The following is a 25,015-nucleotide window of genomic DNA, read 5'->3' on the forward strand; positions in this document are numbered from 1 at the left end:
GTCTTAAGCGAGGTCATCATTTTGGCCCCAAGAATCTAGGTTTATCCAGGCGCCCATGGGCCCGACATCATTCCAATCGAGTCAGCCATTCACGATTTGTGGCAATATAGACTGTCATGATGGAGAAAAAGGGCTGCTTCTTGGAGTTCTCAGTTCGTGGATCGACTATCAGTGACTATCACTGTTCCTACCCCTGGATCTCCTGTCCGTCTTAGTGGCCAGCAGTGGCGAGCCTTCTGGAAACCCGAAGAACCGTTGTCTTGTCATGTTTGCGCACCACATGTCAGGAGAAGTCTGAAACGCTCAGCGAGAGGCGAGACCGCTATGTTTCAGACGCTAGGTGGAGCATGCCCATTGCCCGCGATGACCGAGGGATCCAAAGTCAAGGAGAATCCAAGGCCTCATTCAAGCTCTGCACCCTCTCGTGATTTATAGTCAACCTAGACCTCCAGCAGCAGGGTGAAAGTCAGCTACTTCATGCGCTATATGGCGTTTTCTCGCCGTTTTTCAGCTGCAACCCTCTAGGTTCGTCCGTGGCATGAGATTTTGAGCCAGTCGGGATCCTCCATAAGAAGTATATGGTTCATGAACATCAAGTTTTCAATAAACCTGACACTGCTCCATGTTCTCAATATTCCTGGAGTATGCTGACTCCACTGAAAATGCTTGTTTATTCTTTAACTGTGTGGGTGAAACATCCTAAACGAGGATAGGGAGTGTCATTCTATATTAACGACGCAAAGAAGTCGTATAGATTGAGGACGTGAATCTACCTACTGGCAGCTGGATCAGAGGCTATGGTAGAAAACAGCCAAAAAGCAAGGAGTATGGCGGCGGGTACTTACTATGTTGCTAGTCCTTCTTACTTCTCGTTCTTGATGTTGTTGTATCAACAACATGCTTTTCTACTGTGTCAGATTGCAAGTACACTCCGGCCAATCTAATGATGACGCAGGATGGCTACACAATAGAAGATAGACTATGCAAGTTATACCGCTGATATATCGTAAATTTAATGCCATCCTTTAAAATACCTTTTTTTTCTCTTGTAGGTTTGCACAGGGCAAAGTTCGTACTTAAGACTAATCAAGCTCAGCGTCCGAAATAAGTCTCTGTCGACGAAGAAGAGTAAGCAAGGAATCGGCGCATGTTAGGGCATCAATAAGCTACTGCTGGTATTGACTGTAAATGCATGTTGGTGTATCATTAAAAATTGCCTCTCGTTGAGGTTCCTTTAGAGCAACTCACGAGCAAGAATATATTCTTCAACGAGAGCGGCTAACACTGTAGCAACCCAGATCGCCCATTGATCGAAGAATCTGAGTGTGAACTGATAAGGCTAAGACAAATAATGCAAGATAACGGTATGAGATGCAGCGCCTGCAGCACTGAGAGTCTGATTGTCTGTAATCGGCCTCTCTCCATTCGCCAACTGTGCGTCGGTCTTCTGCTACGGTATATTCCGTAGGTTGCGTCGGATAGAGTGTCAGGGATTGTATGTAGATAAGTCGGCATGCTCCCAGTCTACATACATACTCAAGTCCATAGTGTCTAGACTATTTTTATACGGTAGGATCCCGCATTCCGGACCTGGCCCCCTTGATGAAGTCGTGATAAGGCTGGCTGTCATATTGAAGACATCCAGCCAATCAAAATCCGGCAACCTGGCCCTAAGACTGGCTGACCAATTACGGTTAGCGTGGCTCACCGCGAGTATTATCTAAGCAGGCACCGTAACACAATCACCACCAAAGCACCGCCGTCGAACGGAGTAATCGGTCGGAGTTTGATCTGGATGTCGAGGTGGCCTTACGGATCCGGCGCTCGCGACACCGTACTCTCGTTATCCTCCTTAGTACTCCGTATAGCAAGGGGTACGTTTTCGAGCCCACCGACACTGTGCTAATCAATAGCGCAGGCGGCGCCTAAGAATTTGATCTCCTGCGCCTAAGAATTTTGGTCCTTTTGTTTTTGCCGCCTTTTCACTCCTTTTCCACCCGCGCCTCCGGTCTCCGCTCTTACTGTTACGCCGACCGCTGACGCTCCCCTCTCCCAACAAACGCCCTCGCTTCCCCAGATCCTTGACGATTACGGATCTGCTCCTATATCGCCCTTATTTCCGCCACTAAACATCCATATTCGATTCGTATTCTCATGGTAGCGAGGAAGGACCACTGTTAGTCGATCGCAACACAGTGCGCCCGTGGAGTTCGTCTCCTGGCTAATCTGATCGTCTTGACAGGCTCCAACCACCGGACGTGCATAGGAGTTCGGTTGTGGGAGAGAGCAAGAAGCGTGCGCTGCGGCTTGGTAGAACGATTCCCAAGGAATTCGCTGCTCCTTCGCCGGACTTTGTGATATTGAGAGTCGACGATGGGCTCAACTTCGTCTCCTACGTTTCCGCCTCTCGACCCGATTGTTGTGGACGACGACATGATGAATCCCTACCAGGACACCGATATGGACTTTTTAGATACCGCGAGGCTGCAATTGTCGTCAGAAAATGCTGGACAGGAATTTGATGATCTCTTCTCGCGTGCCTCGTCCTCCCGTGCGGTCGCAGAATCAAACCCACCATGCCTCTCACCGTCAGAATTGTCGCTAAAACGGTCATACCAAGACGAGTCATTGCGGCATCCTGAAGTTTTCACATCGGATTCCCCCGCCGAATCGCCCGAAGACTCAAGTCCGAGTTCGAGTTCTGAATCGCCCCGAAACCACCTCCGAAACCCTTCTGTTGCATCCTCCACCTCTGCGGTCCACAGTGAGCATACTGTGATGCCTTTCGGTTATACATCTGATGAGTGGGTGAATTCGGATTACGACCACGTAAAGGATGAATCTCTGTTCGGATTTGATGCATCACTACCGAACCTGGAGGGCCCATACCCTGCGGAAGCCGACCTCGAATCGAGTAATAAGGCTATGGATGCTGCTTTTGACTTTGAAAGCGCTGCCAGCAGCCCCAGTCCTCTGAAGAGTGGCATTCCACTACCTAAGATCCAGAAGGGCTCGTCAAGGTCGCGCTTACCGCGTGCGCCCAGTTCAGTGAAACGGAAGTCTGCTTCGCCGGTGAGATATGGATCCTTTTATCTTGTTTATAAATCCTCAAACTAATTGTTGCCGCAGCGCATATCTCAGGCGACTGTTCCGTTCATTCCTCACATCACAAAAGACACGCCGTCTCCCTTCCAGCCTTCAAGAATCCCTCAAGTAAAACCGCCTTTGAGTCCATGGGGTGAAAAGTCACCATCGTCGTATTTGGAGGAGAGCTTTGGTGGTATCAACATGAACGGCAGTTCTCAACCAAATTCGGGCATGAACTTCTCTACGGACGGTCTTCCTTTCGGCTTCGGATTCGTACCTCCATCCATGCAGAAGCCCATGAACCCGGAGCCTGCTCAACCGCCCGTCTTAACTGTTCATCCGACCTCGCTCAAGTCTCGTGTGGAGACGCAAATACCGATCAAACTGACACTGCACCCCTTACCTTACGGAGTAAAAAAGCTACGTTTACCGAGCCATACGATTTCAAAACCCAAGTTTCTTGCGCCGCCAGCCACAGAGCGCTCTGCTGATACTGTCGAATTATACACGAGTCTCTTTTGCACGAGTGCTTTACAAGACAAAGATAAACTACGGAAAGCGTTGGCAAAAGCGCGAGGCGAGCCAGCGTATCGCTCATCCAGCTCCTCACCGATGGCTAGTGATGAGGCTGCCGATGAAGATAAACCTTTGGACGGTGGGGAGGTGAAAATCTGCGCCGGCTGCATACAACGAGAACGAAAGCGGGCTTTTCGAAAGAAGCAACGGAAGCCAGAAGAGGATGAATTGTTTCAAAAGCATGAGGACAAGCGCGTCATTGTCTTTAACACTCATGAGATCAAGGATTGGGCCGAACCATCCAAAACAGCGACTTCACACGAAAATCAGGCGCTTATTCCAGGTGCCATGCAGGTGGAGTTGCCGATGCGAATAGCATGCTATTGCAGGCACCAGAATGAGAAGATCGGGTTTCAGTAAGAACACTCACAGTCATTGAAGTCATAAATGGAAGCTAAATAACTGCCCACAGGGTTATCTTTACGCTGAAGGACTACAAGGACAATGTCATTGCCCAAGCGATCACCAACTCGATCATGATCACAGACGATCACAAGACTCATGCACCGTCAGGGCCTCCTGCTCCTGGCCCGCCTCCAGCTCTCGCAGACGGCACGGAACTGCCAGGTGTTGGTGTCTTTCCCTCCGGACCTGCATTTGACACTAGCAAATCGCCCGCCTCCACAAAACAATCAGCTGCATCGCCTTCAGCGACAGATCTGCAAGGCCTACAGCAGCGAATTACATCGCAGTATCAGCCTAGCCCTAGCCCTTTCATGGATCCAGCAAATGGTGGAACGTCATCCACTTCGCAACCTTCCCGTAGCCTGTCACGGCAGGCATCCCCGAACGACTTTCAAGGGCCTACGAGCAAACGACGGAAACATAGCAACTCTAACCGGCTTCCGTCAGAGTTGACTATGACCAAACTCGAGAACAGCCAGTCATCAGCGAGAGCGTCTAGTAACGAGCCCCAGTTTCCCGCTCGTGGGTTCGCATCTTCTGGCGAGAGACCGTTTGTCACTTCCACTGCCATGTCGAACCACTTCGGCAATGGCCCACTGACCCCAACAAGCGGTGACAATAACCCGTTTCTGACATCTCTTCAACAACAGAACCTGGACAACTTTATCCAGCAGCAACTGATGTCCGCACCAAACTCAGCCCAACCGAGCCGACCGGGTACCCCAGGCGCATCCGGCAGAAACAGTTTCCAGGAACAGAACCTGAATCTTCCGATGGGTCCAACATCGGCTACACCAATGTGGCCTGGCATCACTAACGCTGGTAACCGGCTGCCTACAGTTATCCATAAACTGGTTCCTGCGGAGGGCTCCGTTACTGGCGGAACAGAGGTCACGCTGTTAGGTAGCGGTTTCTACCCCGGCATGGAAGTTGTGTTTGGTGACACCCTCGCGACCACGACTACATTCTGGGGCGACAAGTGCCTCAACTGCCTTACTCCACCAGCCCTCCAGCCTGGGCAGGTGGTTGTTCTCTTCAAACATGAACACCCCAGCTTCAATCAGCTACAGCAACAGACTCAACCAATGCTTCCCAAACAACAACAATTCTTCCGCTATGTGGATGACCGTGAGCTTCAGATGTACCGCCTTGCGCTTGGTATCCTTGGCCACAAATTAGGGAATCAAGCAGATGCCTTCGCCACTGCTCAACAGATCATGGGCAGCGATTACAAAGGGGCGTTCAACCTCCAAAAAGACTTCCAAGGCTCTTCCGGCGGAAATCAGCGGCAGGTTCCTGGACTAGAGTCCCAAGGGAAGCTTGGTGACATGGACTCGAGGTTGTTGACCTACTTGGAGTTCATCGACCTTGACGATAACCCTCGCCCGCCGAGGTATAACATGCGCTGTGCCACCGGCCAGACATTACTCCACTTTGCATCTTCACTAGGACTCACCCGATTTGTTGCTGGACTTCTCGCTCGTGGTGCCGATCCCGATGTGCAGGATAACGTCGGAAACACAGCGATGCACCTTGCTGCTTTGAACGGCCACGCGCATATCGTCCACCGACTCCGCCTTGCAGGCTCTAGCCCCACTGCCCGAAGCATCAGAGGCTTTACTCCGGCCGATCTTGCCAGCACATTGCCTGCTCACCAGGCCGCTCTTATACCAGCACGCCACTACCGCTCACGTAGTGTTGGTTCGTTGACTTCGCGCCGCAGGCATAGCAGCTCGGCGTCCCTTCATTCACTTTGGGAGTCTTCGTCGGCATCGGGCTCTTTCGATTATGCGGTTGATGATTCTGAAGAGACAGACGATGATGAGGATGAGCTCGTTCTCACCATTTCCCGTCGCTCCAGTGTTCACCACGATGTCGCCATACCGCTACAGACGCCTGAACCGACCGCCACTGAAGGTGATGCACGGCCATTCTCCCCTCCCGCGGCGCTCGTTGCCTGGCGGAATCAGCTCCAGGCACAAATCAACCAGTTTCAACAGAGCGTTTCGAACGCTTTCCCTAATCTTCCAGCTCTACCGCCCATGCCCGCCTTGCCTGATTATCAGGCGATGCGTCGCATCACGAATCTCGTGCCGCATCGGCCTACTTCCTCGCGCGGGGCTAAAGAAGGCTGGTGGGATATGCTTACCGGTAACACCTCACCTGGCGCCACGGAGCTTCCTTCATATGACGAGCTGTACCCGCGTAAGGAAGGTGAGGAGGACGAGGAAACGACGCGTGCGAAGAAGACTAGCATGCTGCAGGCTGCCGCAGAAGCGGCTTTAGATCAACATTTTGAAGCGCAAACGCAAGCCAGCTCTTCCAGAAGCACTGCTCCTGAACAGAAGAAGGAGGATATCAAGGATATCCGCATTGGTCGGAATGTCATATCCCGGGAACAGCAAAAGCATCTCAGGGAACAGCAAGCCCGGCGAATGAAGGGTCTGGCCAGTGACAGGAATCTGTACTTTTTCTGGGTGAGTACTATCCAAACATATGCACAGCGCTCTTACTGACGTTAATATAGATTCCTCTCTTGTTGCTGGTGATCTTCGCATGGGCGCGAAGCTACGTCCCTGGTATATCGCAGGGCCTTTTTGATGTATACACGTTCGTCAAGAGCCGCGCTACGCAACGCGTCTTGGATATTGGCGCTTAGACTTTTTTCCATTTAACTATCTTTTTTATCGATGCACTTTCAGCTGGGGCGTTTTGAGTGACTGGGCGACACACTGGGACGTTTTTTCTTTTGTCGGGATATTCTTGCGCATAATGATGGTATATGACTATTCGTTCTATATATTTTCTGACTCTCATTTTGTTTTGTGTTAAAGATCTGGTGGACGGCTCTGGTAGGTAGCTAGCTTAGATGATACAGGAATGCCCAATGGACAGACAATTGATTGAAAGTTAGTTCTTAATCATACATAAGCTCACGTCTATCCCTGGGTCTTCGAGTTTAATCCACGTAAATATCCCACAGCACCATGTTTATTGTTAGAGTGCCGTCGCTGTACCTGTGCCAAGAGTCCAGAGTGCGGACTGCGGAGGCGGTCATCCACCACCGAGACCACGCAGACAACAATCACCTCCTCGTCGCCGTCTGCTTCTACACTCCTTTGCCCTTCTGATACTTACTCCCAGCGGATAGGCTACCTAGGTATCCTCGTCGGATTGCTGACCGGAATGCCCATCGCGCGCCGACACCCCCCTGAATAGAGCGCGGGAATTATGGACTCTTTACCCCAGGCCGCTTCAAGCAGTGTCACCGGTAATACACCCTCTACCCCAAATTTCAGTCAGGCATCCTTTAGCTTACTCGTTCGCGTCTTTCGCTGCTCTAGTTGAATATACTGATCCCTCGGGCCTGTTCTCCGCCGTCCAGCCGGTCATCGCCAATAAACTCCCCCTCCGCAACCTACACTGGAAGTCTCCTACCCGCCCTGTCCGATCGATCGAGTCCCTCCGCATTGGGTTCACCCCAGCGAACACCGAAAACGATAGACCCAAATCATCGAGCTCTGTGCTCGGGGGCTCTGTAACGCACCGCCGCCATCAAATCCCTGGTCTGCGCCAGACGCCGTACCTGAAGATCTACATCCTACGATGCGACGATAACGACACGTACAAGAATACGGCGCGAAAGGCACTGCGGGAGTGGATCAAGAGCCACGGATCAGCTTCGACTTCGACGTCGAGCGCCCCTGCCACGAGCCAGGAAAAGCACGATGCGTTCGAGTGGCTTATTCTACACGTTGTCCAGGACGGTGACGGGACGGAGAAGGTAGCGACGTCGAAATGGGGTCGCACGACTACAACTGTGCTGGAGAAGATCAAGGCTGACTTCAATGGGACGTCAAAATCGGCCGTTGATCGGGTGGCGCAGCTGCGTCTTCCTAAGCCGGACAGTCCGCAGAAGTCTCCGGAGCTGGCTGATCAGATTGAGGACTTTGTGGAGAAGGTCAAGAATGGGATTCTGGCGTCGTTTGATCTTCGAGTTGCGCAATATGAGGAGGATATCAAGGAGAAGGACTCCCAGCGCAGCTTGCCCGGCTGGAATTTTTGCACTTTCTTTATACTCAAGGAGGGTCTTGCCCGGGGGTTTGAGAATGTCGGACTGTTTGAGGATGCACTCGTTGGGTACGATGAGCTGGCTGCTGGGCTTGACGCGGCGATCCAGGAACAACTTCAGGGCTCTGGCGAGCAGCATGGCAGCGCTCTTCTAACGCATAGCAAGGATTGGCGAGAAAGGGCGAAAGCTGCCTTGAAGATTGCCTGGGATGCACGGGCTGACGGTAAAGGTTCCGACGGCGATGATGAGGAAGTGACTTCAATACCTGAGATCGAGCCCGCGGATTTTCCCATTGACCCGAATAGGAAATCCTATCGAGAAGAGATTCTTTCCAGCAATATCTCAATATTCGATTTCCGCACCTACATATTCTCTCGGCAGCTAACCCTCCTCCTCAGGGCTTCAAGGGCGCCGTCAGTTGTTAGCGAGGACATAGATGCCAATGAGAAATCAGAGACAGGAAAGAAGAAGCCCGAAAACCTGATGCTCTTGGCTGAGGCCTGTGAGCGAGCGACCGAGTTCATTGGTCTTGCTGCACGAACACTCCGACTTGACCTGGAAGAGGGACTTGAGGGGGTAGAACATGCTGCAAAACCCGAAATCATAAACAATTTGGTTTCGTCTTGGGCATATGCTGCTGCATCGCAGATCCTGCGTCAGACATTCACACCAGCGCTTACACTTCCAGAGTCGGCTCTACACGCAGTGGAGGCCTCCCAGGGAAAGCAGGATCTGCCGCAACGCAAGAGCTCACTAGTCATGCCCAACAACCGCCAGTCTCGGGCAGTGAAAACGGAAATGGTACCGCCAACTTCTCTTTCTTCAGTCCATGAGCAACCTGGATACGAAGGCCCGAAGCTCACCCCGAAGACGGGCTCGGAGCAACTAGCATCTGAGAGAGGTGAACTGCTTCTAATGGCTCGGAAGCTTCTTGAAGAGATCGCTGGTCGATGTGGGTGGAAAGAGAGCTGGACTGACCTCGGCCTTCTGTTTGATGAGAGGCCTGAATCCGGGGATATGGCGGAAGTGTCATTGGATGATGAGAGCTCAGAGCCAGCGAAAGAGCCTCAGGCTTTTAACACCTTGAGTGGTATCGATCTGTTGCAGTTAAAGGCGGCTTTGAAGTCGAAAAAAGCGTTCCGTACCCACTATGAGGAACTTACAGATCAAATGTACCGTCATCACATTGCGGCAAACCGTACAAACTCGACGCACACGGCACTGGCTGACATGGCCATTCTACGCTACCGTCAGAGCGACTACGGTGCGGCAGCTTCGTACTTCCACCAGATTGCGCCATTTTATGGCAACAAGCGCTGGACTATTCTAGAAGGTGTTATGCTAGAGATGTACGCGAGGTGTTTGAAAGAGCTGGGTCGAAAGGAAGAGTATGTTCGGATGGTAGCCCGGCTATTGGCGAAATATGCCGCACATACGCAGTCTCATCTATCGACCCGACAAAAGACTTTGGATGCGTCTCAGATATTTGCGGAAGAATCATTGCTCTCTGAGTATGTGGATGAGTTGTTCCGGGCGGCTGGTGAGCTTCAGAAGGAGGTCACTGCTCCTTTGGCCGATTTCTTTGGAGATCTGAATGTTAAGCCTGGCATCCTACACTACAAGGATAAGGATGGATTTCAGCTACAGTTATATCTACGATTCCTACTAGGAAAGCGGATTGATGTCGATTTGATCAAGATCCGGCTCGTCAGCGCTAGTGCCACCGCGCAAAGCAGTGAACATTGGATAGAGGTGTCAGTTAAGACGACTATCAAGTCGTCACCAACTAGGATCTTGGTAGATTCTTTGGTATGTTATTTGCCCATCTTCACTGGAGTCGACTAATCATAATAGACAACTCTGCAAGGGAAATACTATGTCGACCGCGTCGAGATGCGGACAGGCAGCCTTCTATTTTCCATGAGTGGCGGAGTCAATGCCAATTTACCACTAGGATTTAGGGAGGATGTTGACGAGGCAGAAGATACCCGACCATATATCCTATGCTACCCGCCCCCGGAAGGATTGCAAGCAAGGATTGAGGCACCTCATCTTGTGAACTTGGAGGCTATGCGCACGCTCGAATTGGAGCTCAACAGCGGATGGAACGATATCAAGAGCGGAGTTGTCCGAGTGCGGCCCGCAACCGCAGGTCTTCGACTACGGGTCGCAGAGGCAGAAGTAGTAGAAGGTGACATCGAGATCAAAACGAACAGTGAGTCTGGGAATATCGAGTTCAGTGAGTTAGGGCAAAAGTCGATTGTCCGTTTTCGAATTCCATATACGGTGGAAGAGCACCCCGCCACGCTCTCTGCAAGGGCTGAAGTCACCTACGAGACAGAACAAGGACATTTCGCCTACTCATCTGCACATGATGTTGTATCTGCTCTGCCGATCAGCGTCAATGTACAGGATGTCTTCAAAAAAGAAGTTCTGTTCTCGCGGTTCACTGTTAGTCCGGCTACGATGATCCCGCTGTGGCTGTCAAAATGCAGCATTCCTGGTTCAGATGTCTACCAGGTCCAGTCGAACGTCGGCGAGTCCGTTGCTATGAGGGTATTTCCTAAACAACCGGCCTCATTGCTTTACAAGATTCAGCCACGAAAAGACACCGCTGCTACTCCTGGGTCGAGACGATCTCTGCGGCTTACCGTCGATTTCACCTGTGTAGACGATGAATGCTTTGACACGGTGGAGAGGACATTCAAGGAGAGCATTTCCAGCAGCGAATTCGCGCAGTACACGACCTTACTCACGCCACACATCGTCGATGCCTTCCGAACCCAACTGTCAATTCCAGAAATGGAGGTCATCGGGCTTGTGCGCGAGGTCGAAGCCCTGTCGTACGCAGCAATCCGTTGGGAAGGATTGTTGAGCGCGCTGAAGGAGCCAATGGACGGCCTACGGGCTTGGCTGAAGCAGTGGCATGATGTAGGGAGTCGTCCCTATTCTATATTATTGAAGTCGTACTAATTTACCATTCTAGAAACATCTGATCCTGACCCTCCCGCCGCAGCCGTCCATCCGTCAGCGCCACATCATCATCCCCGTCGACATTCCCGAGATCCAAGTAGTACATACCGCAGAGCTGCGTCTGACAAACCTCCCCGCGCAAGCACCCCACGCTGCAGTAGGTCAAACTATCACTGCCGAGCTGCGTCTCTCACATACTCGCCGCTGGTGTTCGCCCGACCAGCGTGAGAACGCAGACGGCCCACTGGAATTCTCGTACGAGCTGCACGCCAACCCAGAACTGTGGATGGTTGGCGGGCGGCGAAGGGGTAACTTTACAGCGAGCGAGGGCGAAACAAAAACCTTTGCTGTGATGCTGTTACCACAGAAGGCGGGCCGTCTGTTGCTCCCGGGCCTGGAGCTCAGGAGCTTTGTGCCGCCACCGCTGCAGTCGCCGTCGACCAGTGCACCCGCAGTGGCGGGTTCTGCCCCAGTGCAGCGTAGGCCGATCGGCTGCGAGGTCGACTACCGCAATCACGGCGAGACGGTGCTTGTATTACCTGATCTACGGGGCACGACAGTGAGTTTATCTGGGGGCGGACATGGTTCGTGGCTGATTGACTCTGAGAGACGAGTTCATCCCGCAACATAGTGTAACAATTACTAGACTATTAGACTATTTTACAATATAATGATCCAACAATTGTAAAAAACCCTGGAAGTCTGGGTCTGCAAAATCATAAAATACAGCCCGGTAATTTTCGCGGTAGGTTAAATGCCGCTAGTGCCCCACAGACCCAACCTTGAACCCTCAACAGAAATCAGCCGCGCCCCAACAAAAACTGATCTTCGCGATGCTCGGGATTGCCCTTGCAAAGTCACGCCATCCGCATTGTTCAAACCCCTGGGCGGATTTCTGATGACAGAGCATGAGTGATGACGAGCAGACACCGACATGAGTCCATTTTGAAGGATCCTGCTTTTCCGCAACCAGCATCGCCGGTAGAGAGCCCAGTGTGCGGAGTAGAGTAGAACTAGACGGTCAGAAGGTCAGGAGGGTATCACATCAATCACATGCAGGACACGTCAAGCCCTCGCCTATCTACTAACTCCGGCGAGGAACGCAGCAAACTGCAGCTCCTGAGCAGCAGATCTGATCGGCGAACACAATGGCGGGCTGAATAGAGATCGAAGGAAACCATCATGCAGATGAGATTCCACCTTGCTAGCACGATTGGAAACGCGACGAGGAAAACAATTCTGCTAAGGCATGTTCGCATTGATGTTTAGAATGTGGCGAGGGCCGCAGGGCTGGCTGAAACAGACTGATACATACACATGAAGCCTCGGAGTTGCCTGATAAGGTTGCGATAAGATATGAACCCGGAAAAGCCAAGACTGTTGAGAAGCCAATTTTCTTCAAGTGGGTTTGTGCCATGCTTTCTATTGGCTGACTCAGGCGGTGTACTGGGCGACTGAGTCCACCCCCGGGTTTTGATTAAGGTATTCGATAGTTGATTTTAGCGGTTATAGAGCTGTAGTAGGGCTATACAGTCGATATTTGCATCGACCGAGGGTCAGAGAAGATATATAGTTAAAGTACGGCGAGTATACAAAGGACAGGAACAATTGCCAGGGCCTCCCTGCCAGTCATGAGAGCACGGGCAACCGGAGGAACTCGCGTTCGGGGAGGAGCAAATCTGAGTAACGGAGGAAAAAGTCAAATAGCCAGGGGTCCTGGTTTCTTCACTTCAGCACTGTCAGCATCATAGATGTTTCTTTTACAAGAGTGCGAGTCTATGGGTTACAATGCCTGAAACCTAATTAGCCCATTGATGCATTGCAGTTAAGAAATCTATTGCATACAAAGCAGTCGGAAGACCGAGTACATGCCGTACCGGCGTTTGCAAATGCGGGTAAGACAGAACAAGGAACCGCATTACGCAGCCAATCAGTCGCTCTACAGTAACTCAAGATACAGGCTGGTAATGTGAATACGGGCTCCAGATCGCCTTCTGGCCGACTTTGTTGATTCCACAGCTTTGCATTTTTCTCCCGAGTCGCCTCAGTCGCCTGCGATTGATCCAGGAGTGTCGATTTTTTCGAAGACTGTCATTGGCCAGCTGGCTTTCGCAGCTTCCCCCCGCCCAGTCTTTTCTCCCTTAAGTTCGCCCATCTGTGTACACCTCCTTTCGTTCTCCGGCCATCCTCTCACTCCCTCCACCAGCACGACACCCTCCTTCGTCTCGTCAAGGGCTGAGGACGATCCGAAGATCTTTTCTGCCTGCATCTCAGGTCTCCCAGCTGTGTAACTTGAGCTCTTTGGTCCATTGGTGAGTAACAAACTCTCGAGCTCTGTCTGATCTTCGGAGCTTTTCTCCCACCCAACTATATCAGCTGGGTTATTTTCTACTGCATCTTCTGCTTTTTCTCGGTCAGCTCTAACAGACTTTCAGGCATTACCAGTTCTCAATCACCATCATGTCGTCCACTGCCCTCCCCAAGCGCGTTGCGCTGCACCGTAACCCGACCACCGACTCCTCGGTCCCCAGCTCCGTCTCCGTCTCCCCGCTGGACTCTCCCCGTCACTCTCCTTCCTCGACCTCGCTCTCGTCAATGGCTTCGGACGTTGAGAAGGAGGACCTTGGCAAGATGCTCGACACCTACGGAAACGAGTTCAAGATTCCCGACTACACCATCAAGGATATCCGCGATGCCATTCCCGCCCACTGCTTCAACCGCTCTGCCATCCGGAGTCTGTCCTACGTTTTCCGGGACGTTGCGGTTCTGGCCTCGATCTTCTACGTGTTCCACAACTACGTGACTCCCGAGACTGTTCCTTCATACCCCGCGCGTGTTGTGCTGTGGGCTTTCTACACTTTCGTCCAGGGTCTGTTCGGTACCGGTGTCTGGGTTCTTGCCCACGAGTGCGGTCACCAGGCTTTCTCTCCTTCCAAGGTGCTCAACGACACTGTTGGCTGGATCTGCCACTCCGCTCTGCTGGTCCCCTACTTCTCCTGGAAGATCTCCCACGGCAAGCACCACAAGGCCACCGGCAACCTGGCCCGTGACATGGTGTTCGTACCCAAGACCCGTGAGGTGTACGCTTCCCGCATCAAGAAGACCATATACGACCTGAACGAGGTGATGGAGGAGACTCCCATCGCTACTGCCACCCACTCCATCCTCCAGCAGCTCTTCGGTTGGCCCATGTACCTCCTCACCAACGTCACCGGCCACAACAACCACGAGCGCCAGCCCGAGGGCCGCGGCAAGGGCAAGAAGAACGGCTACTTTACCGGTGTCAACCACTTCAACCCCAGCAGCCCTCTGTACGAGGCCAAGGACGCCAAGCTCATTGTCCTCAGTGACATCGGTCTTGCCATTACTGGTACCGTTCTCTACCTGCTCGGCTCCAAGTACGGCTGGATGAACCTGCTTGTCTGGTACGGTATCCCCTACCTCTGGGTGAACCACTGGCTCGTTGCCATCACCTACCTCCAGCACACCGACCCCAGTCTTCCTCACTACCAGCCCGAGTCCTGGACCTTTGCCCGCGGTGCTGCTGCCACCATTGACCGCGAGTTTGGCTTCATTGGCCGCCACATCCTCCACGGTATCATTGAAACTCACGTCCTCCACCACTACGTCAGCACCATTCCCTTCTACCACGCCGACGAGGCCAGTGAGGCCATCAAGAAGGTCATGGGCTCCCACTACCGCACTGAGGCCCACACCGGCCCTCTCGGTTTCCTCAAGGCGCTTTGGACCAGCGCCCGTGCCTGCCACTGGGTCGAGCCTTCCGAGGGTACCAAGGGCGAGAACGCCGGCGTCTACTTCTACCGCAACACCAACGGCATTGGTATCCCCCCCGTCAAGCTCACTCCCACCAACTAAAAGAATCACCGGGTTCAAATGTCAGTTCCAGTACATAGAAAGGATGCTTCGAGTCTGGCAGGCGTGGCTTAATTTTCGGCCTGTCTGCGATGCGATTTAGGTTTGATTTATCTCTCGTGGTGTATCTCGCCGGAACGAATGGCCACGGTACGGGATCGCGATCGCGTTGCGTTTATGTTCATAGAGCAGCCCGAGATTTCAAATGTTCGTTCCGTTCCGCTCCAATGGCTCGGCTGGCTAGGCGTATGAAGGTGTTGTTTAGGTTAGGTTGTGAAGGTATCATTAGTCCCATTGGGAGCTTAGAGAAAAGATTGCTTTGTTCCCTGCATTTTGTTCATCTCGTCTTCTAAGTATCTTGGCATGAGTAGAACTTCTGGCCAGCTTCATCTCCTTGATTATGCTGCACATCCTGCTCGGATATACGCCATACATAGGTACCCTCTGGCATGATTTTGCTCGACGAACAAGGAGTTCTTACGCAGCTAGATCAGTAGGTACCATTGTCTCGGTGGGTAAGTTCTGCTAACATTAGCCATAGTAGTTTATTACTGTATGAAGAGTATCGTCCACCGGAATCTATCTCACGACTTAACAGCAACGTAAACTGCGTTTTTTTTCTCTTTTTTTTTGCTGATTATATCGATCTAATAATTATGCGCACGCCTGACCGATCGGCTCTTAGCCTACTCCATTTAAGCAGCAAGCTTAGCGTCATGTCGTTAATCATGCCTGCAGGGGTACATATACTCTACCCCTCCTCTGCAGTCATGTCCTAACCCCGGCAATTCGTGCATTGGAGTACGTTGGAGAGACCCCTGAGGCCTAGATATGCTCTACCAAGCTAATTGGTGCCGTTCGCCGTCTCCACGCTTATCAGGCTGCCTGCCTACTCCAAATCAGATATGATAGAGGAGGGGTGTAGATTGTAGATTGGATTACCGGGCTACTTATCTCCAACTGGACCAGTACATAACCCCGCATGTCTCCCACACCAATTGCCAGACCCAAGCCACCCACGATATACAAGATGGCAATCGAAGCCTGGCAGGAGAAAGCCCTCAAGGCGCAGGAAGGCCGCGATGCGTCCCTTGCGAAAGTCGAGCCGCCTCTCAAGGGTATTTCTACCGAGGCTGAGAAGCTCCCCTTGAACTCGCGGGGTCTGCCGAGGGAGGTTCTTACAGAGCGGGAGATTGAGATTACGGAGAAGCCTGTTTCTGAACTGCTTGCTATCCTCCGCGAGAGAAGTATTTCGGTCGAGGAGGTTACTAGGGCGTTCCTGAGGAGAGCTGCTGTTGCGCAGGTTGCTGTATGTCTCTCCCCTTTCTTAACTGTAAGAATCGCAGACGGGAAAGATAATGACCATTTACGGATGGTAGACAAACTGCCTCACCTCCCTCCTCTGGGACTTCGCCATCACGCGCGCAAAGTACCTCGACTCGCTCCCCGAACCCAAGGGCGCCCTCTTCGGCCTCCCTATCTCAACGAAAGAACACCACGGCATGGTCGGTGAGAATGTAGCCTCCAATGCCTCTTACGTCTCCTGGATCGACAAGCCGCACGGCTCGAATGTGCTCTATGATACGCTCTGGGACGAAGGATGTGTGTTCTTCGCGCGCACCACCCAGCCGCAGACCATCATGCATCTTGAGACGAACAGTAATGTCTATGGAAGGACGGTGAATCCTTACAATAGGGATCTAACGCCCGGCGGAAGTAGTGGAGGCGAGGCGGCGCTGATTGGAATGAGGGGGAGTGTGTTGGTTTGTTTTTCGCCCTGAGGTGGTGTTGTATGCTGTCACTGACGGGTTTAAAAGGGCATTGGAGGAGATATAGGAGGGAGTATCCGGTGTCCCGCTGCGCACTGCGGTATCTACGGTTTCAAGTGTGTCCCTGCCTACCTAGTCCTGATGCCTTTAAGGACACGACTGATGACAATGATAGACCAACAACACAACGCATCTCCCTCGCTGGTTCCCGCAGCCACTGCGCTGGAAAAGAGACCATCCTCGCAACATGTGGGCCTATGGCCACAGAGCGCGAATCTCTATCATTGCTAATGCAAGTCGCGCTGAGCTCCAAGCCCTGGCGGATCGACCCCGGTCTAATCAACAGGCCCTGGACACCGTATACATTCCCATCCGACAGACCGCTCAAGATCGCCGTGCAATGGTGGGACGGCGTCGTGCGGCCTCATCCGCCTATGATCCGGGCATTGAAGGAAGTCTCCGAGGCGTGCAGGAAGGCGGGCATGGATGTTGTGGAGTGGGACTGTACGGATCTGGACCACAAGAAGGCGTGGGAGATCACGGCGGCGCTGTACTGGCCTGATGGAGGGGCGGAGGTGCTGGGTTTACTGGAGGAGAGCGGGGAGCCGGCGCTACCACTGACGGAGTTTATTATCTCTGAGCAGAAGAGTGTGAAGAAGAGGGATATGCACGAGTTGTGGAAGGTACGCACTTTCCCTTTATCTTTTACTTCCAGACTGGCGTACCTATACGGGAATGCTAATTGAATAATGTGGCAGCTCTGCGCCGAGCGAGACGCCTACCGCGCCTTCTACGCAAATGCCTGGAACAAAACCGCCTCCTCCCCCGATGGCAGCGGCGAAGTCGATGTGATCCTGTGCCCGCCGTCCTTCGGCGCTGCAACGCCGCATGATCAGTCGCGGTACTGGGGGTACACGTCCCAGTGGAATTTGCTCGATTACCCGGGTGTTGTCTTCCCCGTTACAACGGTTGACCCCGTTATGGATGCGAAGGTCGAGGGGTATGAGCCCGTGAACGAGGAAGATCGGTTCTGCTATGAGATGTACGAGCCGGAGAGGTATAAGGATGCGCCGGTGTCTTTGCAGATTATCGGGAGGCGCGGGTGTGATGAGATGGTGCTTAAGGCGCTGGAGGTTGTGGAGAGGGCGATGGGAAGGGAGTAGAAAGCTAGACATATAGGGAAATAGAAGCTGCAGGCCTGCCATAAAAGAAAAACTACAGCTATCTAAACCTCTCCTTCCCTGCAATCAACGCCCTCCTTAAGAACCCTTCCAACCGCGTCTCGAATCTCCATATCCCCCGTAACAAGATTCAACCACCTACACCCGCTGTACTCCTCCTCTTCCCTCCCCAAAAGCTTCACCGCTACAGCCGCAACATCTTCCATAGCTACGTTCCCGACCGCCTGCGTCTTACCTACATGCACTTCTCTCATCCCCGGACGAGTAAGCAGCCAGCTTGGGCGAAGACTAATTGCCTGAAGACCTGGGCCACCCCGCTTTTCTCGATGCTTTGCAGCAGCAACCAAGCACTCGTCGACATGGAGCTTGGCGTCTTTGATATTGGGATATGCATTACACTCGGCACGGTAGTCCCGTACGTCGCGCGGAGACCACGAAGGCGCTGGATGGCGACGGCTTGCGGGGAATGAGATTATGAGGAATTTGCGGAAGTAGAGCGTGTCTTGCAGGCGCTGATGATGTGCGTTGCGGCGTCGCGGTCAATTGCGTAGGGGTCTGAGAAGAAGCCTGCAGTAGCACACTGTTAACTAGGCTCTTGACCCGTTGTAGTGGAGGGTATGGGTGGGGGTGAGCAGGCATGGTATGCCCAGGTGGGCCAGCAGCAAAGACAACGCAGTTTAGCCGGACTCGCTCTAGTATCGATGAGGCAACAGCCGCACAATGGATAGTCTGTAGATCAAGGTTCCAGAAGCTTAGATGGCCATGGCCGGGATTTCCCTCGCTCTCAGTCTGCCGGCGAATGCTCGGTTCTTGCTTGGGGGGTCGGATGACGCGGGTGACGGACCATGATCGGGAGAGCATGAGGGATGTCATGACGCGGGCGACGCGGCCGTTGCCGCTTAAAGGAGGACGGACTGTGTTGGTCATTTTCTTGGACAGTTGAATGCAGGGAGGGTGTGGTGGTCGGGCTTAGTTATAGAAGAGTCGAAGACCTTCGTTAGGGCTTGACCCACTCTGTGAGCTAAAAGCTGACCCCTGCGCTGTTGGGACTATACCTAGGTATGCAAACCGTGATCCATCATCGACGCCCTCGTGATAACCTGTAAATGTTCGCCCTTTGCATGCTGACCATAAGTCCTCAGGTCCGCGAGTATGAGATAGGACTTAAAATCTGGCTCGCTTTACCCTGTCGAGTGGCGGCAACCCCTCGAGTTTGAGAGTTTGCTGCCTGCTCTTTTTCTTCCCTCTCTGCATCTTCATCCTTTCTCTATACTCACTTCCACTTGATCCTCGATTCCAATCTCATCTCGGTTCGAACCACCATGGCAGACCGCTACGCCTCCGTTCACGCGAGCCCTTAAGGCGCCGGCGACGCCCGCCCAACCGCCCTCAAGATTATTCGCGATGAGGGCTTGAAGGCAAGCTGAGCGACAAGTCCGTTCTCATCACCTGTGCTTCGGCAGGTCTTGGCTTGGAGACATCCGAAGCTCTTTTTAAGACCGGCGCAACACTGTATCTGACCGCGCGAGACCTCAACAAGACCAGAAGCGCACTTGAAGAGATCGCCGACACCCCGCGCGTGCATCTCCTCAAACTCGAACTGACATCTCTCGCCAGTCTCCGAACCTGCGCAACCGAGTTCCTCTCCAAAACCGACAAGCTGAATATCCTGATTGCCAACGCAGGCGTCATTGCCACACCCGAAGGCCGCACGCAGGACGGATTCGAGACGCAGTTCGGCGTCAACTACCTTGCTCGCTTCCTGCTCTTCGTATTTCTCCGCTCTGCACTCTTGAACGCAGCAAAGACAACAACCACCAACTCCCGCGCCATCTTCCTGTCTTCCATCGCGCACCAGTATTTACAAGTCAACCTCGACAACATCTACAAGGACGGGCGTTACGAGAATGGGTCGCCGCGTACGGGCAGAGCAAGACTGCGCTCCAGTGGCTTGCGTGCGAGGTCGACAGACGGTATAGCGGGCAAGGTCTGCGAGCACTTAGTGTCCAGCCAGGCAGTACCGCAATTCAAGAGTGCGGAACAGGGCGCTGCGACGAGTGTCTGGGGTGCTGTTCCAGCGGCCCTTTGAATGGAGGGGTAGGGTTTATCTTGAGGGTGTGCAGATTGTGAAGAAGTGGAATGAGAAGGAGGGGCAGTGGGTGCCTGGGTATTTTCCGCATGCTTATTCTCCCGAGGAGGAGAGGAGGCTTTGGGAGGTTTCGGTGGGGTTGGTTGGAATTTCTGAGTAGGGAGAATCGGTTAGCTAGGCAAGTCATTTCTGACGGTGATTAGAAAAAAGAGCAAACCTTGAGTACACTTCAAAAGCCTCTTGGAATAGGCTAGAATATGAGTTTTTGTATGTAAAGCTTGTTTGTAGTGAGGGGAAATAGATCCGGCGAGAGAAGATTCTGGTGACGATGGCTCTCGCTTGAGTAGTAACACACACTCGGCCTTCTTTCCACTCAAACTTTCTGTATAAATTTCTCTTCAACTCGATCCCTCGGTCTGCAATTACCCCCGTTTCTACTTCTACTCACTTCACCATTCTCTACCCCCGCCAGATGCCATGGCATTCAGTCCCAATAGGCTCTTCAACGAAATCCCCAGTAGGGCATTTGGATGGACCACCGCTGCGGGAAGAGATCTGGAAAGCCTCCCGGTATGACCATGTCCTTCTTTCGCATTGCCACATGGACGGGGCTCACAAATTCGGCAGAATCTGCTTGCAGCAGCGGGGGATCTTCGAGTTTGATGATGCTGATGCCCTTAACCCGCATAATTGGCCCCGCAAGAAGAAGTTGTTTACCCCATAGTTCACCTGCAGGCTTTGAAACACAGACTAACGGAATTAGTTATTGTACCTTCATACTCGGGAGCTTTCCGACTATGACCGTCTCGATGACCACCAGCATCTTCTCGACCACGGTCCGAGGTTATCATGGGTAGAGATGAAGACCGCAGAGGACCCTGTGAATGCCTGCTGTATCAACCTGCTACAGGCCATATGCACCCAGGACCCCGATGACATCCTTCGGTGGGAATTAACCAGGCGGTGTTTTGTGGCTAGATTTGGACAGCCTAGAGACAAGGAACACACCTTCACGGCGACAACAGATGGCCAACTACAACATTCCTGCAGGCGGCCGCAGAATGCAAGTACGAGGACAGGGCCTATTACTTGCTTGGCGTGTAATCGGTACGTGGACCATGGCTTAGTTTCGAAAAGACGGAACTAACATATTGGTGTAAAGACGTATTCTTATTTCTCAGGATGGCCCGGACTTTACCTAACCATTGCCGAGTTGAACGACAATTGGCGCTGGTACATAACCACCAACGATGTTCGAGCGCCCACCAGCGAGCATGGCCTTATGAAGATGCACTAATATGGGCCGTACCAGATGAAGCAATGGCGTGGCATAGAGAATTTCAGCAAGGCGGCCCTTTCGGCGAGCTTTTGGTTGTCTAAATGGCGGAGATGGTGTCTTTTGACGTCCACTTTTACTGGAGGCGAACAATGTTTATTTTTCGAGACCAGGAATAAAGAGGCTTTGTTTTATTGGCTAGGCTATAAAAACATATAACGTTGACCTCTCCCTAATTCGAAGTGTATACCAGAACTGAGCAGTTGGGCAATGAGGGCAGCACGTGAGTGCTCTGTATGCAGCCCAGCCACCGCAATAACACTCGCATCCATCGCTCCCCACGCAGATGAATAGCCACGGTACTGCTTCAGCTGTCAGCCCTCCAGGCTCATAACTGTTGGATATGGTCACTCCGTCAAAAAGGGTCAACCCTTTCTGAGGAAGGAAATTTTGACCGATATTCTGGGCGCCAAATCAGCCAGGCTGCAACTGGAGCCGGTGCACGCAAGCGCTTCGCAGGCAGATCGGGAGTCACCAAGAATGGATCGAGACAGAGTACTCAAGGGCCGCGGCCCTCGCACGCGGGCCCAAGTAAGGAAGGAACAGACAGTAGCCGAATCTCTACCCCCACTCCTATCAAGCAGCACTATTAATCGCCTTATAGATCAGGGCAAGGACAAGGGCAAAGCCGGACGATCCTGTCCCTCTCAGCCGTGTGGTCGAGGCTTTTCTCCAACCGCTACCTCCTCGAGAACACATTTACTGGTATACACTGAAGAGTCTGCTATATTTGCAGCGCTACGGATCGCCAAAATCGCCTATTCAAGGCCTGCAGGTGGTGAGCAAGCTCAGTCGGCCTCAAAGGTGTGTGCTCGCTCTCTTGGAAGAGTGGTGGGCTGGACGGCCGGGGGACAGCGCAGCGCCACGGGTCAAACGATGGGTGTTTCGGCTGGCTTTTGCAAGTGCTTCCGATACGGAAACTCTTCGGCGTCACTTGGCTGCTCTCAAAGAACTGGCTGGTAAGGACGACATTGCGATGTTGCGGGAGGCCGCAGTGAATAAGGAGCGCGAGCTGGGCACCTGCAGCGAGCGAAGTGATTCCGATCTAATTACTGCGGATGGTCAGAGTGAGATCGAAGAACAACCCGAGTCTATTGCCGGTTTCTCAAGATATCATGAACACATGATGCGTCTGTACTTCCACGAACTTACGCCTCATGAATTTTCGTTGCCTCTGAGTGTGGTTCGAAAAATCGGCGCCGAAGCCGCAGCGCTGGAGCGAATTGCTTATTACTCGCTCATGAATACTCCGTCTTGTATGGAAGTTAAAAGATATAATCTTCGCTCTACGGCTGCTGGGCAAGAGCGAAAGCGCCGATTGAAAGAGTACGCCCAGTGCATTCCTGGTATTGTTCAACCTTGTCCTTGGCTTGGAAACGACGAAGATTCGAGCGCTCTCCCTCTTTATCTATGGGATGTCAACCATAGTCGAACCGTTCATACCGAAGACCTGAAAGGAAAGGCTATTCGTTACGCCATAGTCAGCCATACCTGGGGACGTTGGAGAGAGGGAGACGCGATGGAACATGTTCGCGGAGTTCCATGGCGCGTACCCAAGATCTCCCGGTACGATGTCACCCAGCTTCCAAGAATGATCAAGCGAGTTGGTTTTGCTGAACCGTATATGTGGATGGACCTACTTTGCATCCCTCAGGAGATGTCAGTCGATTGGCAAGCGGCGGAGTGCAAGTTCGAGCTGCCCAGGCAATTGGTCATCTTCAGAAACGCCGGAACCGCAGTCATCTGGCTATTTGATGTCGATAGCTGGGACGCCTCAGAGGCAGCAATCACATGGCTTGGACTGAAATATTTGACTGTCTATGAGGACAATGCAGCCAAGTACAGGCAAAGTGCTGATATACAGAAGGCATTACATGGTGCCACTGCAGCTAATATGAGCGCCTGTGACCTAGTAACGACAGATACGGGCGAGGACGTAGCGGTCGCCTGGTTTACCTCGCTATGGACAGTCCAGGAAATTTTGATTCGCCCGGACATGGTCCTGCTGGACAGACATTGGCGGCCTTTACTCGCAGGGGACAAGCTGGCCGTGACCCTGGACAATTTGCGGTTCTTCATCAACGAGCCATCTGTAATGGAGGGTGCCCCGCACGGCATATCAACATTGATGGGAATGTTCCTGGCGCAGGGTGTGTTTACTCTGATGGCGGAGAGCCGGCTTGATCCATTGATCTGCAGCGTAAACCGCGAGTCCACAAGCCCGAGAGCGCCAGCAATCATGTCCGCCATCGGGGCGACAGACTGGTTCCGCGGCCGTACGTTGAAGCAGTTCGAGTCCGCCGAGGAAGCTGATGCGCTGGTTCTGGGCTGGTACCCTTTAGATTTCGTTGAAGAAGTCCGCAACCTCGCCGGCGCAGCATTCTTCTCATGCGGTCCGGACATGGCCACATTGGTTCTGGATGAAAACGGCCAACCAGCTCACGGCCATCCACTCAAGGGTACCATGCTGCCGTTCATGCGGGTTTCCGGCTATTCCAGCTACGCCAAGTCTGAGCCCAACTTTGTTACGGACGTGGTCGATCATCCGAGCATTCGTAGCTGGGTCATCAACGCCGATGGCAGTGTCTCCATCCCAACGGCTGCTCTTGTCGCGTCGAACTGCATGGAATTAGAGACCTCTTATGAAGTTTGGTGCTCGGTACAGAGCAATGACCCTCAGAACATGATTTCGGAGTACGCAGTCCCGAAGCCTAATGTGCTTCTTGGAGACTGGATCAATAGCTTCGCCGGCCAAGCACACGCAATCTGCACTATGCTATCAGAGAGCGAAATGGCGGGCATCATCTTGCACCGGTTGCACGAGCCTGACTATTACGTCAAGGCTGGGGTATTTGAGCTGCATGCCTATAGCTCCGAGCACCTTAAAGAGGAGGCTCAAGCTGATCTAGAGCTGATTCCAGTACTTGATGTTGTTGTAGAGTGTGATGTTGACTGGCATGTTCTATGAGGATACTGTATGTGATTTCAAAAGGTTTACAATATAATTTGACAAGATACCTAAGCTAGCTATTCTAATGGCTAACCTATCTATACTTAAGGCCTTTGTAACCGAGATGGCCTATCCTGATCACGGTCGGTCGTCCTTGCGGAGAGTAACACCGGCCAGAGGCTTTCTTCGTCCCGTTTCTTTCCTTCGCTTCACATCTCCCGGTCCCCTTCCACCCCTCGATCTACTCGAGCCATCCAGCGACAAATCTCTCCAAATGGCAGCGGCCGTTACGATAACTGAATTCTGATTCCGCCTCGAGAAACTGTGGAAGCAAGTCGTGCCGCCGAAACTAGATCATCATCGCCTAGGTCCGGACAACGTTGTCCCTAATGCGTTTCTCGCGGCTAACAGTATCCGACTCGTCAGCGCTGATTCTGAAGCCTCTGACGCGGAAAAGACCAACCTAGGCTACGGCGTCGGTGTTCCCGTACCCGGTCGCCATATGAATTTCGATCCTCCCTTCTTGTTCGGACCTCGTCGTCTTTCCTTCTTGGCTGAAAATTCCATCAATCCGGATGGCGTCTATGGAGAATAAATCCAAAAATATCGTGAGTTTGTGCCTCAGGTGGCACATCCCAATCAAGAAAACTTCAACATCCAGGACACAGATTGGAGTCCATGGCACTGCGGCTTACTCACTGAGA

The 25,015-nt window shown here is 52.6% G+C and overlaps 7 protein-coding genes across 7 annotated transcripts; all 7 read left to right on the forward strand.

Annotated features, from left to right (window-relative positions):
* The first annotated feature begins 2,207 nt into the window (after positions 1-2,207).
* Positions 2,208-6,654, forward strand: BDW74DRAFT_96230 (putative membrane-tethered transcription factor (SPT23)). Its single transcript, XM_073734175.1, has 3 exons — positions 2,208-3,072; positions 3,130-4,019; positions 4,076-6,654. Exons 1-3 carry the CDS (start codon positions 2,374-2,376, stop codon positions 6,582-6,584), a joined length of 4,098 nt encoding a protein of 1,365 aa, XP_073579036.1. The 5' UTR covers positions 2,208-2,373; the 3' UTR covers positions 6,585-6,654.
* Positions 6,655-7,299: 645 nt separating this feature from the next.
* Positions 7,300-11,744, forward strand: BDW74DRAFT_182859 (putative TMEM1 family protein; the record flags this gene model as incomplete). Its single annotated transcript, XM_073730368.1, has 4 exons — positions 7,300-7,339; positions 7,413-9,949; positions 9,995-11,071; positions 11,127-11,744. 4 exons carry the CDS (start codon positions 7,300-7,302, stop codon positions 11,742-11,744), a joined length of 4,272 nt encoding a protein of 1,423 aa, XP_073579037.1.
* A 1,120-nt stretch (positions 11,745-12,864) lies between these two features.
* BDW74DRAFT_96248 (oleate delta-12 desaturase odeA) lies at positions 12,865-15,672 on the forward strand. The gene is made up of 3 exons (XM_073734176.1): positions 12,865-13,258; positions 13,320-13,425; positions 13,549-15,672. The coding sequence occupies exon 3, from the start codon at positions 13,574-13,576 to the stop codon at positions 14,987-14,989; it is 1,416 nt and encodes a 471-aa protein (XP_073579038.1). The 5' UTR covers positions 12,865-13,258; positions 13,320-13,425; positions 13,549-13,573; the 3' UTR covers positions 14,990-15,672.
* A 344-nt stretch (positions 15,673-16,016) lies between these two features.
* Positions 16,017-17,918, forward strand: BDW74DRAFT_170894 (uncharacterized protein; the record flags this gene model as incomplete). The annotated part of the gene is made up of 5 exons (XM_073727228.1): positions 16,017-16,295; positions 16,366-16,749; positions 16,804-16,871; positions 16,931-17,438; positions 17,514-17,918. 5 exons carry the CDS (start codon positions 16,017-16,019, stop codon positions 17,916-17,918), a joined length of 1,644 nt encoding a protein of 547 aa, XP_073579039.1.
* A 70-nt stretch (positions 17,919-17,988) lies between these two features.
* On the forward strand, positions 17,989-18,443 carry BDW74DRAFT_162076 (uncharacterized protein). Its single transcript, XM_073725888.1, has one exon. It carries the CDS (start codon positions 18,176-18,178, stop codon positions 18,404-18,406), a length of 231 nt encoding a protein of 76 aa, XP_073579040.1. The 5' UTR covers positions 17,989-18,175; the 3' UTR covers positions 18,407-18,443.
* Positions 18,444-18,698: 255 nt separating this feature from the next.
* On the forward strand, positions 18,699-20,185 carry BDW74DRAFT_170895 (uncharacterized protein; the record flags this gene model as incomplete). Its single annotated transcript, XM_073727229.1, has 4 exons — positions 18,699-18,771; positions 19,346-19,847; positions 19,947-20,007; positions 20,051-20,185. 4 exons carry the CDS (start codon positions 18,699-18,701, stop codon positions 20,183-20,185), a joined length of 771 nt encoding a protein of 256 aa, XP_073579041.1.
* Positions 20,186-21,841: 1,656 nt separating this feature from the next.
* On the forward strand, positions 21,842-24,329 carry BDW74DRAFT_188328 (uncharacterized protein; the record flags this gene model as incomplete). Its single annotated transcript, XM_073731694.1, has 2 exons — positions 21,842-21,892; positions 21,966-24,329. The coding sequence occupies 2 exons, from the start codon at positions 21,842-21,844 to the stop codon at positions 24,327-24,329; spliced, it is 2,415 nt and encodes an 804-aa protein (XP_073579042.1).
* Positions 24,330-25,015: the final 686 nt, after the last annotated feature.

This window comes from Aspergillus multicolor (genome assembly GCF_047715735.1).
Source record: "Aspergillus multicolor strain CBS 133.54 unplaced genomic scaffold BDW74scaffold_39, whole genome shotgun sequence".
Classification (NCBI taxonomy): Eukaryota; Fungi; Ascomycota; class Eurotiomycetes; order Eurotiales; family Aspergillaceae; genus Aspergillus; species Aspergillus multicolor.

What these genes read in the sequence shown, in the direction of transcription:
- BDW74DRAFT_96230 (XM_073734175.1), top strand. Translation starts at nt 2,374, where the DNA reads ATGGGCTCAACTTCGTCTCCTACGTTTCCGCCTCTCGACCCGATTGTT. An exon ending in AACGGAAGTCTGCTTCGCCG is followed by an intron (nt 3,073 to 3,129) that starts GTGAGATATGGA and finishes TTGTTGCCGCAG; the next exon opens with CGCATATCTCAGGCGACTGT. An exon ending in AATGAGAAGATCGGGTTTCA is followed by an intron (nt 4,020 to 4,075) that starts GTAAGAACACTC and finishes AACTGCCCACAG; the next exon opens with GGTTATCTTTACGCTGAAGG.
- BDW74DRAFT_162076 (XM_073725888.1), top strand. Translation starts at nt 18,176, where the DNA reads ATGCACTTCTCTCATCCCCGGACGAGTAAGCAGCCAGCTTGGGCGAAG.
- BDW74DRAFT_96248 (XM_073734176.1), top strand. Translation starts at nt 13,574, where the DNA reads ATGTCGTCCACTGCCCTCCCCAAGCGCGTTGCGCTGCACCGTAACCCG.